Genomic DNA, 16894 nt, shown 5'->3' on the forward strand with positions numbered 1-16894 from the left:
ACTAGCTGTGTTACCCTGAACAAGTCACTTTACCTTTCTCAGCTAGACTGTCTTACAAGTACAAATGTCTCACAAATGAAAATGCTACCTATATCCAGATAAAGAACTGATAAACTCTGAATGAAGATCAAAACACATTTTTTAACTTACTTTATTTTTCTCATGTTTTTTTTTTTTCTTTTCGATCTGTTTCTCCTTTCACTGCTGTAACTAATATGGAAATATTTTAGCATGATAGAACATGTACAAACAATATCAAACTGCCTGCCATTTTCAGAAGAGGAGAGGGAAGGGAAGAAGGGAGAAAAATTTCAAACTCAAAATCTCATAAAAATGAAGCTAAAAATTTTTGACATGTAACTGGGGAAAAATAAAATATTATTAGACTAAGTCTCATCATCTTTAACATATCCCTTTTCATTTTAAAGTACTTTTAATTAGATTTGTAAGATTCCAAGCAAATATGTTTTATTTGTCTTTGAACTCATCATTTCTATTTTTAAATCATGGTCTAGAAATGAAATCAATTTTTGAAGACTATGTTCTTAGCTAGCTATTATAATTCACTTCTCAGATCTACAATTTTTTTCAACAATCCTGTAAGTTCAGTGAGTATTAGTTAGAATAATGCTAACTATGTCCTCAAGGTGTGCAATTCTTTGTCCACAGTTTTTTAAGGTTTCCTTTGTTGTTTGAATTTATCTGCATAGACCCATTACAAGTAGGTGATAGATCAGAGAGTTTTCAGGAGGATGTCTGTTATATTCCAGATGTTGTTAGACCCCTTTGGTGTATATATCATATGGTGACATAGCTGCCTTGGTACCTCTATTTAGGGAGTTATGAACCACCACTATTCTCTATTGTCTCTGATGCCATCCCTTATTGAATGACATCTTGCCTAATGACACCTGAGAATACATATATACTTTTGGAAGCTACTTCTTCCAGAGTTGGTCCAGATTTCTCTTCTACAGGAAGAGTTTCATACCTATGATATAACTCTAAAATCTTCAGTGGTCTTTCTCTTTCTGTCACATTCCTCTGTCCTACTTCTTATTCCATTAGAAACCGTGCTTATTCTTAGGGACTAGCACTGACCCTTTTTCATGCTGAGAAACCATTCATTTAAATGTTTATAATGGGACTTTTGCCAAGGATTGCCATGGAGATAACTCATCTGTGGTTTACACAATCCTTTTCTAAAGACTAAGATAGCATTTGACCATTTCCTATTTTCCAATAAATCCTATCTCCTATTCCACTATTTCTTTAGGAAAAAAAATAGCAAAATGTGGTTCAGGAATTTCATCTGTAAGGTATGAGTATAATTTATCCTACCTGGAGACATGAATTAATTTAAAAGATCCAGATGTTTTCCTCCTCTTTGCTTACTTACCTTAAGCTTTGATTCTCCCTTAACCATATGTCATCCCTTCCCAGTCAGAAGATCATCTGGCTTGATAAAGAATACAAAAGCAAAACAGGATTTTAGTAATTCTTTCTGTTGTTATCTGTTAACATTGCACCTTTCTCCCTTAAGCAGTAGACTTATGCCTTCCTTGTTATTCAAACAAAGTTAAAACAAACAAAAAGTAACTAATTTTGTTGACATTCTTCACCATTCTTAACTACTTCTAATGTTTAGTATCTCTGACACTGATGCTCTTCTGGGGAACAGACATCCAAAATCCATCCCTTGTGGCCACGTAATAAGTCAGCAGATAAAGTAGGAAAATTCTCAGGTACTGAGAGCAAATGATAGAGAAATTCTTCTTGACTAGCCCATAATATGACTGGTTTCTATGTATGTATTCATTTGGTATAACTAAAGTGAAAAATAAAAATAAGTCTTCTGAGATGGAGAGACAGTGTGTTAGAACAGAAAAAGCCTCAAAGGCAGCCTTTCTGGCCACCTGTGTGACCTTCGCAGGGCACTTCACTTTTCTGGCCAAGTGAAGGATTTGGACTTGTAGACACTCTCTCAGGCCCCTTTGTAACTCTAAATTTCATCATACAAGGGATGACCTATAAAGCAGCACCATTTAAATGTTACTCTCTTTATGTATCTAGGTTCTTATCAGTATAAAACACCTGTTTCTGCCAAATATCAATATCATTATTAATAAAAATAGCATTTATTTAGTACTTTTATGTTTGTAAAGTGCTTTTCATATATTATCTCCACTGGTCATCACGATAACTCTGTAAAGTAGGTACCATTATTATCCATACTTTACAGATGAGGAAACTGAAGCTTAGAGAGATCAAGTGATTAATCCAGAGTCACACAATTGGTTAGTGTGTCTGAGGCAGAATTTGAACTCAAGTCTAATATTTACTCTCCTATATCCTATTACTCAATCACTTATATAAATTACCACTAGTGGAATTCATTTTTTCCACCCAAAATATAAGGTTTGCTTATGTTCAGAATAAGACTCTTTTAAATTATATTTGCAAAACTTAGCCTTTTTAAAAGTCACTTCTTTCCACAGCAACAACTCTATGTTGGCTCAGTTGCTGGAGTTGCTCAGTTACCTTTACATCGGTGTGATATATATGGAAAAGCTTGTGCAGAGTGTTGCCTTGCTCGAGACCCATATTGTGCGTGGGATGGTTCGTCATGTTCTCGCTATTTTCCTACTGCAAAAAGGTAAGACAGATACATTAATATTTGAATATGTATATGTATATACACATGTGTATACTAATATTTTTTCAAGTTCACTTGTAAACATCAGAAGAACTAATTATTTGCCTTAAGTTTTTTATTGTTTTTTTAAGCCATTTTATTACAAGTAATACATCATAAGGATCTTTTCCTGAGCATCAGCCAAGAAGAAGCAATCACAACAATATATTATCTTAAGTGTTATATGACTGGTATTTTACAAAATACTCTCAAAAGGCATTAGTGTACTCTACTCAAAAGATCAAAGGCTTTTGCTGAATAACAAAGTGGAAAACAAAAAGTCTTCTTGGGATTTTCCTCAGAATACAATGAAATTAGCTTGTTTTGAGACACTTAGAAATGTGTGGGAAATCATCAGTATTTACTGATTGTGGAAATGCCAACTATTTATATATATGGTCATAGCAATGTGGGTTCGTCCATTAAAATAAGGAAGGTAAATGGTCCATGATATTAGGAGGGACATGGGCCCACTTTACTGAATCCAGGTATCAAGCTGTACAAATATCCACAGATAGGAAGAATACTGTTGTGGAATATTAGGGCCAAAGTATATGGTGATATCCCTAATACTATTGAGCATAGAATTTCCCTGGTCTCTTTTCCTAACACAAAGCTCTGATGAGAAAGAGGACTCATCTGAAGAAGCCTAATAACCCTCTCTTACTGGTTCATAGAAATGGTAGAGACCAACTCCCTTGGGCAAATAGGAAGGAAGGAAGGAAGGAAAGAAGGAAGGAAGAATTCCTATTTCCCAGAGGATACTTAGATCAGCAGTATCCCTTAATTTCCAAATGGTTCATAATTCTATCTTATGCACAGACTAGGACCTCCCCTTACCCTTAAAATTCTGTCTATATTACATGACTTACTACATCCAGATTCCTACAATAACCAGGTTTCAGTTTGTACTTTCAAAACTATGTCATGTAATATGTCATATATAAAACATATATTATGTAAAATTATGTAATATATAAGAATTAATTTTTTTATATATGCATGTGTGTGTGTGTGTGTGTGAGTAGCAGCTAAGTGGAGCAGTGGATAGAGTGACACACCTGGAGGTACTAAAATATCTTCCTGAGTTCAGATCTGGTCTCAGGCACATACTAGCTGTATGACTCTGAGCAATTCACTTTATCCTGTCTGCTTCAGTTTCCTCATCTGCAAAATGAGCTGGAGAAGGAAATGGCATACCCCTCCAGTATCTTTGCCAAACAGGGTAGCGAAGAGGCAGACATAATTGAAAAATGACTGAAGAACAACTGTGTGTATGTGTGTATAAAATGCATATATACGTACAGACACCAACTGAACACAGTAAATCATTATTTTGTCTACGGGCTTGGTAATTTAATTGCTAAGATACAATTAGCCAGTTACCTAGGGAGACAGTTCAATAGAACGAAGAGTCATGACCTCAGTCAGAGGCTGCTCCTACCTGCCTTGATCAGTTTCCTCCTCACTGAAGGAAGCAAGTGGTGCCAGATGATCTCTGAGATCCCTTAGAGCCCTGATTCTAAAGTTCTGTGATTTTGGGGGGACCAGAGTATATCACAAATAAAAATAAGACTTATAAATGTATTCTTATATGACAAGTTATCGTCACTGAGTAGCTGTTATTTTACTTTCATCTATATGATCTTTATGTCAGAGCATTCCATACTATGAAAGGTCAGGAAATAGTTGTGGGGGCTTTCTGTTTTCTTTGCTCCTATTCCATTTTCCAACACTAGATATCTCTTTGTATTGTATCACCCAATATACTGATACTACCACCCCTATTTGTAAGCCTATACTTTCCAATTCACAGTTCTACTGAGAATTCAGCCCAAGTACTCACTCTTTCTTTGTCCCTTCCCTTTGCTTCTACTCCCTTCTCCTTGAGACTTTTCTTTTTTTCCTTTTTCACTACTCATTCCAGACTCTGGAGGAAAGCAAGAACAAAACAAAACAAAAAAACCTCAAAACTTTGTGCTATGATTTCGTAAGTGTAAGTCCCCAAAACAAACTCCAGGTTCTGATAAAAGGTCCTTTTCTCTTTTTATGCAGAGGTAGGCTTCTCCCATCTAAGGAATATTTCTAGTTTGTTCTGGGACTGACCAAGGACCCTAATCACCTCCTTACCCTATTTTCTCTTCTTAAAGTTAGGATAGAATTATTTAAATCACTTTAGGATACTAGGAATGTTTTTCTTTAACCATTCTCAAAGTATGTGTCCCTGCAGGGCATTTCTATCTAACTTGAACTCAGGGGAGACTGAAAGGAAAAGGAAACCCCAGCTAGATAGAAAAGCTGCTGTGGATATCAGAATTGCTATTATTATATTATTATCTACATGGTAATCATTTATCCACTGGGGGCACTGTTAGCCACTTGCCTGATCTTTATGCATAATAAGATTTAGGCATTTGTAATTCCAATCTGACTCTACCAGTTACATGTTTTACCTAATACAGAAGGCCCTCAAGAAAACAACTAACTTTCTATGGTTATCAAAGAGCTAGCAACCTTTGTCTCCTAGTTTTTGCCCCTTTTGTGGGCTGTACTGCCTGTCTCCTTATTAGACATGCACCAAACTCAGACTACTAGGAATATGGTTAGATTTATACCTTCCTCTCAAAGGTTCCTAATAAGAGCTATCAAGATCTCTCATGCTATTACATTTGTGTCCTCCTAATGGGTCAATGTCAATGAAGGGAACTAGGAATCTGGTACACTTACTAAAGCTATAGGTGATAATGAAGCCTTAAAGACAATGAGGCCTCTTTCCTTGCTCTTTGTTCTGTCACTGAGATCTCTGACCTGGCCCAGAATGTTGTGCCTACACATACTGAACTGAAAGAAAAACCCAGGTAACAAAGAATTGCTTCTAATCCTTGAATTTCCTATTCTCAGATGCCATATCCTCCATCTGCATCTCAGACTCTTTTCTTTTCCACCTATTTTCCACCTAATTTTCTCCTATGTATATGGCTCCAGGATTATACCCTAATGAGTAAGGGCCACAGAACAGTCAGGGGATGGGTGAAGGAGATTACAATATTGCCTACACATATGGACATAGTCTATGCCCTGAGACTATAGATATTTAGATTACTTACTTGAATAACTAGAGCTATGATTTCATCAATGTGTATATTTCTTCCATTGGTATGTAGCTTATAACCCATCCATGCCTTCTCAACTCATAAATTCATATTTAAGGATTAAAAAACCTTCTTCTTAGAAGATCAGCTCAATATTCTGGAAGTCTTTAAGTCAAGATTTCTTAATCTGGGATCTGTAAACTTAAAAAAAGAAATTGATAATTGGTTCCCTTTGTAATTATATGAATTTTAATTTTTGCATTTAAAAATATCATAATGTGTCCATATGATACCTTTACCAGACTGCCAAAGAGTCCATAACACCATAAAAAAACAGAGCCCCTGCCCTCAAGGAGCTCACAATTAGTAGTGTTTAACTGTGAAAGAATATACCTTCCCTACAAACCAAAAGCATTACCATTAACTAGTACATCTTTTCTACAAGGTCAACTGGAAATTCCATCAAAAAGCAACTTACTAAAAGATCTGAAATATCTAATAAAAAAATAACACTATTTAAAATCTTATTTCTTATGCCAGTAGCTCAAAATACAAGTGCAAGATGGGAGTTAAGATGCTGCATGTAAGAAAAAACATGTTAAATTTCAATATTCACGGATGATAGGGACTAATCTTGTGATATCATTGGTATAGGGAACTCTAGGATGAAGAAACTTCTTTCCCAAGTACAAGTCAGCACATTCCCCTATATTAGAACCTTAGAGAGTTTAATTGAGCACAAATTCAGTGGCTTATCCAGGGTCACACAGCCAGTGTGTGTCAGAGGTAGGAAATAAACCCATATCTTCCTGACTCCAAAGCCTAAGCTCTATCTACCATGAAATTGTACTTCTAACTGTAAACTACTATTGAATATTAAGAGATATTTGCAAATTGCAAAATGCTACTTACAGCTCAAAGATCAACCTAATTATTTACTTCCAGTCACTCTTTGTGGCTCTATTTGGGGCTTTTTTGGCAAAGATACTAGAGTGCTTTGCCATTTCCTTCTCCAGCTCATTTTGCAGATAAGGAAACTGAGGCAAACAGGGTTAAGTGATTTGCCCAGGGTCCATGGCTAGTGAGCTTCTGAAGCCAGATTTGAATTCACCAAGATGAGTCTTCCTCACTACAGGCTTAGCACTCTATCCACTAGGCTACTGAGCTGCCTAAGTATTTACTTACTGTGGGCCTAATGCTGTGTTAGATGTGATGGGAAAAGCATATAGGGCAAAAAGGACATTTGTCTGCATGGAAATTATATTTTAGTTGGGGAAGGAATTCATATATAACTAATTCAAAACTTGGCTGTTATTTACTAGCTGTGTGACCTAAGAAAATCACTTTAGTTCTCTGGACCTCATCTTGATCTGTAAAAAGAGTGAAATGACCTAAATGATGATTAAGGTTACTTATAATTCAAAATATTTTGATACTCTGAAAGGAAGACATCTCATCGTCTGAAGGTTTTCTGTACCCACCTGTGGCTCCAAATAACAGTCCATAAATTTTGGTGATATCTGACACTGCCTAATCCTAAAGGATTCATTTTTTCAATGGTAATTGAGAAAACACATAAGCCATGTAACATAAATCTAGTATAAGCTATCAAAATTAAACTCCACATGCATTCAGATAATGGATCAGCTGAAAAAGAATGCCTCAAGTGTCTTTAATTTGAATCTAAGTTACTTGAAAGTTCAAATTGTTTCATAATTTGTGCTTGCCTTACCAGTGTTTAACACATAATAGGTGCTATCTTGTAACAGGTGCTTAATAAATATGCAATAAATGATTTTATTATCCTTCATTCAATGTATTCTTAAACCACTTTAATTTCAAGAAATTCAAGTATTTCTTTAACAGGAAGGATATAAAAAGCATGGCAGGAATAATATTTTATATATATGTATATACATATGTACACATATGATGATATGTGTTCTATAATATATAGCAAAAATGTATATAACAATATAGTTTTTTCTCACAGTAAACTGATAAAGTAAATATGAAAGGTAGTAATAGTCCCATTTTACATATGAAGACACTGGAACTCAAAGGATTGGTGGTTTGCCTGTAGTCATACAGCTAATGTGTCAGAAGTGGGATTGGAATCCAACTCTCTCCTCATTACAGCCCCAAAGGTAGTTCTGTTTCACCCAAAGTCCCCATTTAAGAATACAACTTTATAAAAGCAAGTATTTATTTAGAAAACTCTCACAGATAAAATGTTTTAGAAAAAGTTGGGATAAAAATAAGTGGAACAGGTTTCTATATTACTACCTTATGAATGAGCTGGTTCTTGATAAAAAAAAAAAAATAGAGTTGTGGGCTCTCATATTAATGCTGTTCTGGAATCCATTCATAAATGTCCTGATCTTCAACTTAAAAATCAAAATGAAAATTGATGGGTTTTTGCCATGTTTGATAATATTTAAAAATTTATAAACTATAATTTTCTGATGACAAATAATGCCTTATGTCAGGCATACATAATTCCCTTAGTCCTCCTCCCTTTTCCTTCTCTCAGCTAAACTATTGTTTACCCACTACTGATATTGGCAGATTAATCTTAAAAATTTGAACCTGAGTGAAGAGATGAATGCATCACAAATCAGAGATATAGATAATTTAATAAAGTACAACATGACAGTGATTATGAGGAGAAAAATAATAGTTATTTAAAATAAAAATTTCATGCTTCCTAAGTACTTTTTCTGGGGCAGCTGAGTGGCCCAGTGGATCGAGTGCCAGACCTGGACTTAGGAAGACTCATATTCATGAATTCAAATATGGCCTCAGACACTTAACTAGCTTTGTGACCCTGAGGAAATCACTTAATCTGTTTGCCTCAGTTCCCTTCTCTGTAAAGCGAACTGGAGAAGGAAATGGCAAAAGCATTCTACTATCTTTGCCAAGAAAACCCCAAATGGGGTCAGGCATGACTGAAAAAGCAACTGAACAACAAAAAAAAATGTTCTTTTCTCTACAGGAGGCAAAAAAAAAAAGATTGAAGAACAACACAATTTATCTTTGAACTGAAGTTGAATAGACCTTCCATTCTTGGAAAGTTCACCCACCATCTCATTATTTAGTGGTTATTGAAGAATGGGTTAATATTAGAATTTGGAAGGAGTTGAGGGAAGAAGTTTTTAAAATATGGCCCTTAGCATACCTATCACAAATTGAACATTGAATATTATGATGTAGTTGAACTATGGATTGTAAAAGTGTAAGGAATTATCATTAACACATTTCCTTTTCATTGTAGACACATTCTACTTAATCCACATCACTTGTCTAGCACTATGTTTTTAAAAAGGGATTTTTTTAGAAGTTTTAGCTTGTATTTTCTCCCCATTAATTGCATTTTTAAAGTGCCTAAATGACAGTTGAGAGTCTCCTCAGATGCTTTGTGGTTCGTGTTTCACAAGTTCCCATGTTGGCTTAATTTTGAAATGTGTGACATTTGTTTGATATCCTCACTAATTCTACAAATAGAATTCTATAAATATGTTTGTCTTTGGAATTTATGAATGCAGTAACAGAATCTATGTTAGCAGCTTGAAATGTTCTTCATGAGACTTCTTTTCAATTACAGAGAGAAGTTTTAGAGTGCGCAAATAACCATTAAATTAGGAAGTGGAAAACACATAGGCCAGAGTGTCCTAGCCTTTTTCAGGCCATTACACAAAGTCATCTGTCACTCCACACAATTTCCCTTCAGCCACTAGGTTTATGTACATACCTACACAGAGATCACTCCTTCCTCCTTTTATTGGGTTAGTAGCATACTCACCCTAGTCAAAAATGTAAGGGAGTGAGGAAACCCAGAACACTCCACATCAAAGATGTCTCTTTGAGAACCAAAGTGTTTTGATGCTTTGGATAGGGATCTAAATTATTCAGTCCATTTTCTTGTCAGGTCAGAGAAGCTATGCTTCATCGACTTAGGACAGTTTCTTCAACCCGAAAAAATGTGAAAATGTTCAGTTTGTGTGATTATTTGTCTTACAAGACACAATATACAAAAAAATGCTAGATTTTACATGATTTACAGATGGTGTTTATTCTGTGACTTCTAGCTGAGAAATGAAAAATATTTTGCAAAAATCTTGGAAAATTTTTGTAACTCTCACACAAGATCTACTCAAGGGCTCAGGAAGTGATTCTTTAATAAATGAATATAACTATTCCATGCCTAGATAGTTATGGAAATCAGAAAAATCAAAGATGAACAATTCCTTAGAGCAAAAGAAGTAATATATACATAAAATAAAATTGTTTATACTCTTTGTATCACTGGGGTTATACATGCTTCTCCTCCCATCCATCCTTTCTTTCATCTTCTCTATTCCCATTAATCATAATTTTCTGAACCCCATATTAAAATGAACCTAAACCATGTTGATTAATGTGAATGAGTGAACAAGCATTTATTCAGCATCTACAACATGCCAGACATTGTACTAGATCATGGGAGTACAAATAAAATAGTTATTGTACTCAGTGTCTTACCTGTGGGGGGAGACAGAGAGGAGAAGCAGCCAGGGAAGGGAATTTTGTTCTGGAATTGCAAGGATTGTGAGTAGAACCACAAGGCAGTGAATTGTCACACCCTTTATAGTAACAATGGTAGTAATGATTTCCCAGAGTAAGAGATTGGGAGAAAAGCAGTAGCCATGATAGTAAAGATGGCAAAATACTCATGCTGTATAGCTGAGCAGGGTTTGTTTTCCTGCTGGATGACTAGAGAGGATGTGAAACATGGCCTGTGACTAGCTACATATATATTTACACATACACACACGTACACATATGTATATAGTGAGTGAGGGAGTTGTCATTTTACTCACTTGCCCACCAATTCTTCTATGTTTAACCTTGGGAATTTCATGTAAATTTTCTGAGCCTCAGTGCCTCATTTGTAATTTAGTGATTTAGAGTAAATGCTCCATAAGTTCTCTTCCTAGTCTAAATCTATCATCCTATGATTTTATGGGGGTAGCTGGGTGGTGCAGTGGAGAGTGCTGGCCCTAGAGTCATGAGGACCTGAGTTCAAATGTGACTTCACACTTACTAGCTGTGTCACCCTGAGCAAGTTGCTAAACCTTGTTTGCCTCCATTTCCTCACTGATAAAAGAAGCCAGAGAAAGAAATGGCAAACCACTCCAAGTATCCTTGCCAAGAAAAGCCCAAATAGGGTCAGAAGAGTAGGACAGGACTGAACAACAAATACATGATCCTCAGATCCAATCAGCCCAGCTTAGCTCCAGGGCAAAATCCTAAAGCTGAATGGATTCAATAACAGTGTTTGGAATGACTTTTAATAACATTAATAGCTTTAGAACTGGGGATAGCAAAGGAACAAGATCACACTAGCAAGAGAGAATAGAAAAGGTAGGGAAGCAGGGCGGGGTGATAAGGAAGGTGAAGACTAACAACTAAGAAGATATAAACCAACAAGTGACATTAAGTTTAGAAATAAATACTATCTTGATAAGGTTTTTCTTTGGATTTTTTTATGAAATTTTTTGAGATCATTATGTGGGTAATTTTCTCATAGCTCTCATTTTAGAATTTAGTATGAACTGTGGATTTTTTTGTTTTTGTTTTAGAGCTTTACTTTGCTAAAACCTGTGATGTAATGGAAAAATATCACTCACTTGATTGTGAATTGCATTTGGGAAGATTAAAGAACAATAGAATGCGCAGTTGTTTGTTCCTTCACTCCTAAAATGTGGGCAGTAAAAGGAATTAGCTGTACCATCTGGAAAAGCAGGAGTTAGCAACAATAAGGAAGGGGTGACTTTAATGTAAACTGGTGTGACTACATTTTTGTTTCATAAGGCAGTCTGTTTTTGTGTAGCTGTGATATTGTTCTGTTATCTAACTCCACTCTCTGCTTAGCTAAGACTTCGACCAAACACAACCCTGTTGTTGTATTAAATGCTGAATAAAACACCTGTGGGGGTAAATTGGTTTTTCAGTCACAATCATTTGGGACAAAAGAAACAGAAATGTCTCCCAAAGGGAAGACAGAGACAGACAGACAGACAGAGATGGGGAGGGGAACAGGAAGAAAGGAAGAAAATAATCAGGTTAAAAAAGAATCCTTTTGATCAAATCATTGAATATCAATGAAAAGATAATTTAAAAAGAAGCATATGGGACTGGTGGGAAAAGAAGTTGCATTTGTTGAAAGTTTTCTTTAGTTAATTAAACTAACCACTTCATGAAATGTGTGAAAAGTCGTATTTTATCTCCCCTTGAGTTTAGACTTTAGGAAAATACCTGAAGGGACACTTGTTTTGAGCCTGTCAAAATCTTAGCATAAATCATAAGATTTATGAGGCTTTTCAATCAAGTCTCCATTTGTTAGAGAATTTGTCATTGTTGTAGTTATGTCCACTTCTTTGTGACCCTGTAGACTACAGCATGCCAGGCCCTTCTATCCTCCGCTATCTCCTGAAGCCTCTCCAAGCTCATTCTTTTTTTCCATGATACTATCTATACATCTCAACCCCCTCTCCTTTTGCCTTTTTGCCTCCTTTTTAAAGCATGATACTAGTTTAAATCCCTTTGCATTTCTTCAAAAGCTAAATTAGCCCAAGCCTTTAGGGAATGAATTCAAGATTCCTGTTTTTTGCCATTCTAAAGACCAAACCATGAATTCTTTGTAATCAATATTGTAATATATTCTCAACATAAACTAGTACAGTTGTTACACATATTTATTATTTTGGAACCCACACTGACAAGGGCAACAAACTGCTATATTCTTATCAAAAATCACATCACTTTGCTTCAAATTCTGAGATCTGTTTATGTTTGCTTCCTGATTTCATAAAGACGTCTTTGTCATTACTCCTTACAAGCACCAAAGAGTATCAAAGAGAAATCCAATAACCCATTTTCTAATGTAATGTTTTTAGACGCACAAGAAGACAAGATATACGCAATGGAGACCCACTGACTCACTGCTCAGACCTACAACATCATGGTAAGTCACTGTTCCGGAGTGCATATTCTCACAGATACACACATGCACACACTTTGTATATTTTGTATCATTCCTTTGTATATATCTAGCTGAAGTAAGGATGCTTAGTGAAATGCAGACGTATACAAAGAGAGCAAAAGACCCTCAAGACAGGCAAATCCAGCAAACTTCTAGGATTCACCTCAACAAACATTTATTAGGTACTTACTTTGCTACTATGCTCAGTTTTTTGCTTTTGTTTTGTGGGGAGAGGAGAAAGGGAAAGGAAGCAAGAGGGAGGTAGAGAAAGAACAAGAGGGGGGAAGAGAGAAAGAAAGAGAGGGGGAGAAGAGAGAAGGAGAGAGAAATGAAGGGGGAAGAGAAGAGAAGAGAGAAACTATTTGTTCTCAGTAGCTTACTTCTGGGTAATACAACAAATACACAATCAGATTAAAGGTGAGAAACACCAAAGGTATGAATATAAGGCTTTAAAATAATTGCAGACATCCAAATAAACCATTTTAAATACCATGCTTGCACAGAGACTTACTGAGTTACAACACTTTCATTAACAGACTGAGGACTTTAGAGCTACAGATATTCTTATGAATAAAGCCTATGGAATAATTTATGACAAAAAAAGAGTATAAAGGTGTGTCAAGGAACAAACTATAGCTTAAAGGGGAAAAAAACCTGTTTAAATGATTAATTTATGAGTTAATAAAATTGCAGGCAGGCATTTTTTTGTTGGTACACCTAACAACTTGAACTGGCCTATGAAAGTTTTCCCACATAATGTTTAAGATAATTAACTTGGTTACATTTATACTGTTATTTGCAGCAAATTTCATCACAGTGAAGTTTTAGGTCAAGTTTATTCAAATATGGACTTCCTGAAAGTGTCAAGGCCTGCCTCAACAAGTAACTAGTTCTTATTTATTCAAGAATAAAATATTAGGGAATGTTTCCTTTTGTGAAAAGAACAATGGGATTATGCCTCCCTCTACTGGGGAAAGTCTTCAGTTTGATTTTGGTGACATCATTGCTGTTTAATTAAAATTTCTTTGGCATATCCATAAACAAAGATAGGGAAAAAAATTTTTTTAATTAAGTTTTATTGATTTCAAGTCAATGTTTTATAATTTGTTTCCTCATTTTACATTATGATCACATTAGCAGAGTTTTTTTCATCATAAAGTTAACTAAACTTTATTATTTGTTACCTCATCTGAAATTTTAAAAGAAGCCAATCATTTTAAGCATAAAATTAATATTTTGTTAATGCAGGAGAAATTCAATACAAAAGAAAACACCCTCCACAAAGAGCATAAGATCACAAAATTTAGTCCAAAGCTGATGGAACTTTCCCAAAATCTGGCTTTAGACTGTAATATTTTTTAAAATGTGATTGTAGTTTCTCTATGATGCAGATATTCATAGGCAATCCAAAAGGCTAAATTTGTAATGGAAGTTTGGCAAATCCCTTGATAAACTGACATGGCACCGTTCACTTGGGAGACAGTACTACCTGCTTCAGAGAGAGAGAAGAACTGGTCCATATATGAACATTCTGCCTTGACCTAGAAGCACTATTGAATGTTAACACATGTGACAGTTCTCCAGTCTCCCATAAACAGATCCCTTAACATCTCCCATGTTGGTTATGCTATCTTAGGTACTCTAGGCATATGCCAAACCCCCCAGTGCACTTTCCTTTAATTCAAAGAAGCAAACATATTTTAATGATTTGTGGACATCTTCTAGTTCACAAGAATTTAATGTTGGATTCCAGCACTTACTCTAGCCTTCAATTCCAACTGGTCTTCTCAAACAGGAAGAATAATTTATAATTTAAAATATGTATACACATATGGATTTACTGCAGAGCAGTTTTAGTGATTTGTGTAACACTATTACAGACACTTAGTAGAAAAGACAAATTTATAAGAAGTCTCAGAAATTAGAATGTTATCAGAATCACATCCCAGTTTATGTTTGTTTTTTCAAGTCAGTCAAGTAGCTGCATTTAATGTTAATGGAAAAGGCTACATGTAGTCCCAGCTTAGTCTTTTAGATATATTTGTGTGTGAATATGCACGCATATGTGTGTGTGTCATATAGAAAAATTTGGGGGAGCAGGGTTTCAACTTATTTTTCCTGACAAAAATTTGTCCCCCCAAAGACAAACATAATTTGAAGCGTTCTATTTGCTACTTTCTTATTATTTTCTTCATTCTTATATTGGAAGTATTGATACAAACAAGTGTCTGTTTCAATAACATATTTATGAAAACATAGGTAGATATTTCTTGCTTACACATAGGAGTGGGAGTTTCATTAAGAATATTTGTTTTTAGCATCAGATCTCCCATCAAAATTAGTAGACTAGTTTTTACTTTATTTTGAGTAACAAAGATAACATTGTTACTACAATGTCATAGCATAATTCATAAGGGATCTTTACTAAACCATGGGTATGCACTTTGAAATTTTTCAAATATTTTAAGCTTTTCATCCCATATACAGATAGATTAAATTTTGTGTAAAATCATAGCTCATGATCATAAATTTCATGAATGTTCAATAGGTATTACTTGATTATATTAAAGTATCTGGTGAGTTTGTGGTTGTATTTTTCAGTCACATCTGACTCTTCATGATCTCATTTGGATTTTCTTGGCAAAGATATTGGAGTGCTTTGCCATTTCTTTCTACTGCTTTATTTATAGATGAGGAAACTAAGTCAAACCGGGTTAAGTGACTTGCCCAGAGTTATATAGCTAATAATAGTCTGAGACCAGATTTGAACTCAGGAAGATGAGTCTTCCTGACTCCAGGCCTGGCATTCTATCTATCCACTGTGCTACCTAGCTGCCAATCTGCTAAATTAGATGAGCACAAAACTTGAATAACTGTAGAAGGAGATTATGTGCTAAAGCACTACTTCAAACAATACAGCAAACAATACAGTGTCTAGTTTGAAAACTTGAAGCAACTTGCTGCTCTTTCCCACTTCCATTCCATTTAGGGAAGTGGAATTAACTGTCTTTGGTAATGGATTGGTTGTCAGAAGAGATCTGGTGAAAAGTGTAATTCCAGTAAAGCATTGAGTGAGCTGAAGTCTGACAAACTATCCTAGGTCATCTCAATCCACTAATATTTAGATTGCAAACCTCTTGAAGGCAGACATTTTTTTGGTTCTATTTTTATTATAAAAATTATTTCTTTTATATTTTGAATCATTAATAATCCCTAAGTAGCATTTGATATTTTTAACAAATATTTAGTTGAATTTGGAACCAATATAAATTTGCATATTATAATGCTCATTTACTCCATCCTCCTGGCTCTAGCAAGAAGTATATCTAAACCGATTGGACCAGGAAGGATCAAAGATATAATATAATGCTGGAATGGACCTTGGAAATCATCTTATTCAACCCCTTTCATTTTATAGTTAAGCAAACTGATGATGAAAGAGATTAAGTGACTTACCCAAGGTGATGCGTCTAGTGAGTGGACAAGACCAGACTAGAACTCACTACAAAGCCACTCTTTCCACTCTGCCAAGATGATGAATGATAATTTCAGAAGAGATTCTATAACCTTTCTTTTAATCGAGTGGTAACAGTGATGTCATCAGGAAGCTATTACTCTTGCCTAACCTAAATTTTCCATTTCATAGCCATTATTGTTTTTAATAGAGGCTAAAAACTAATGTATTCTCTAGATCCTCATCTGTAAAACAGAGTATTTAAAATAAATATTCTCTAAGGCCCTTTCCAGGTCCAAATTCTTCAAGTACCAGTGATCATGTGTTGCTATTTTCAGCAACCTCAATAAAATTTAAAATGTCATTAAATTGATCCAGGCTATATTAAACCCAAATCATTTATTAACTGGGTATTATATGGAAAGCAACATGCTAAGTGCTTAAAACAGACACAGAGCATTCATCTGACAACATTTATTAAGAAGCTCCTATGTGCAATGTGCAGTATAATAAGCAGGGTTGGAAGAGCTAGAAAGATAGATAAAATACAATTCCTGGCTTCATGAAGTTTATAACCTAGTAAAGCTGCTAAGACATGTGCACAGATCAAATACAAGCCAGTACTAAGT

The 16894-nt window shown here is 35.1% G+C and overlaps 1 protein-coding gene across 17 annotated transcripts in view; it reads left to right on the forward strand.

Annotated features, from left to right (window-relative positions):
• Positions 1 to 16894, forward strand: part of LOC138176019 (semaphorin-3A) — a 665616-nt gene that overhangs the window by 629049 nt on the left and 19673 nt on the right. For all 17 annotated transcript variants that reach the window (XM_069106728.1, XM_069106733.1, XM_069106729.1 and 14 more), the window contains 2 exons: positions 2499 to 2656; positions 12726 to 12793. In XM_069106728.1, coding sequence (XP_068962829.1) covers positions 2499 to 2656; positions 12726 to 12793 — 226 coding nt within the window. The remainder of the gene's footprint in view (positions 1 to 2498; positions 2657 to 12725; positions 12794 to 16894) is intronic.

Source organism: Petaurus breviceps, unplaced genomic scaffold, assembly GCF_028583685.1.
Source record: "Petaurus breviceps papuanus isolate PSGF00001 unplaced genomic scaffold, PetGlider_PUasm1.0 80, whole genome shotgun sequence".
Classification (NCBI taxonomy): Eukaryota; Metazoa; Chordata; class Mammalia; order Diprotodontia; family Petauridae; genus Petaurus; species Petaurus breviceps.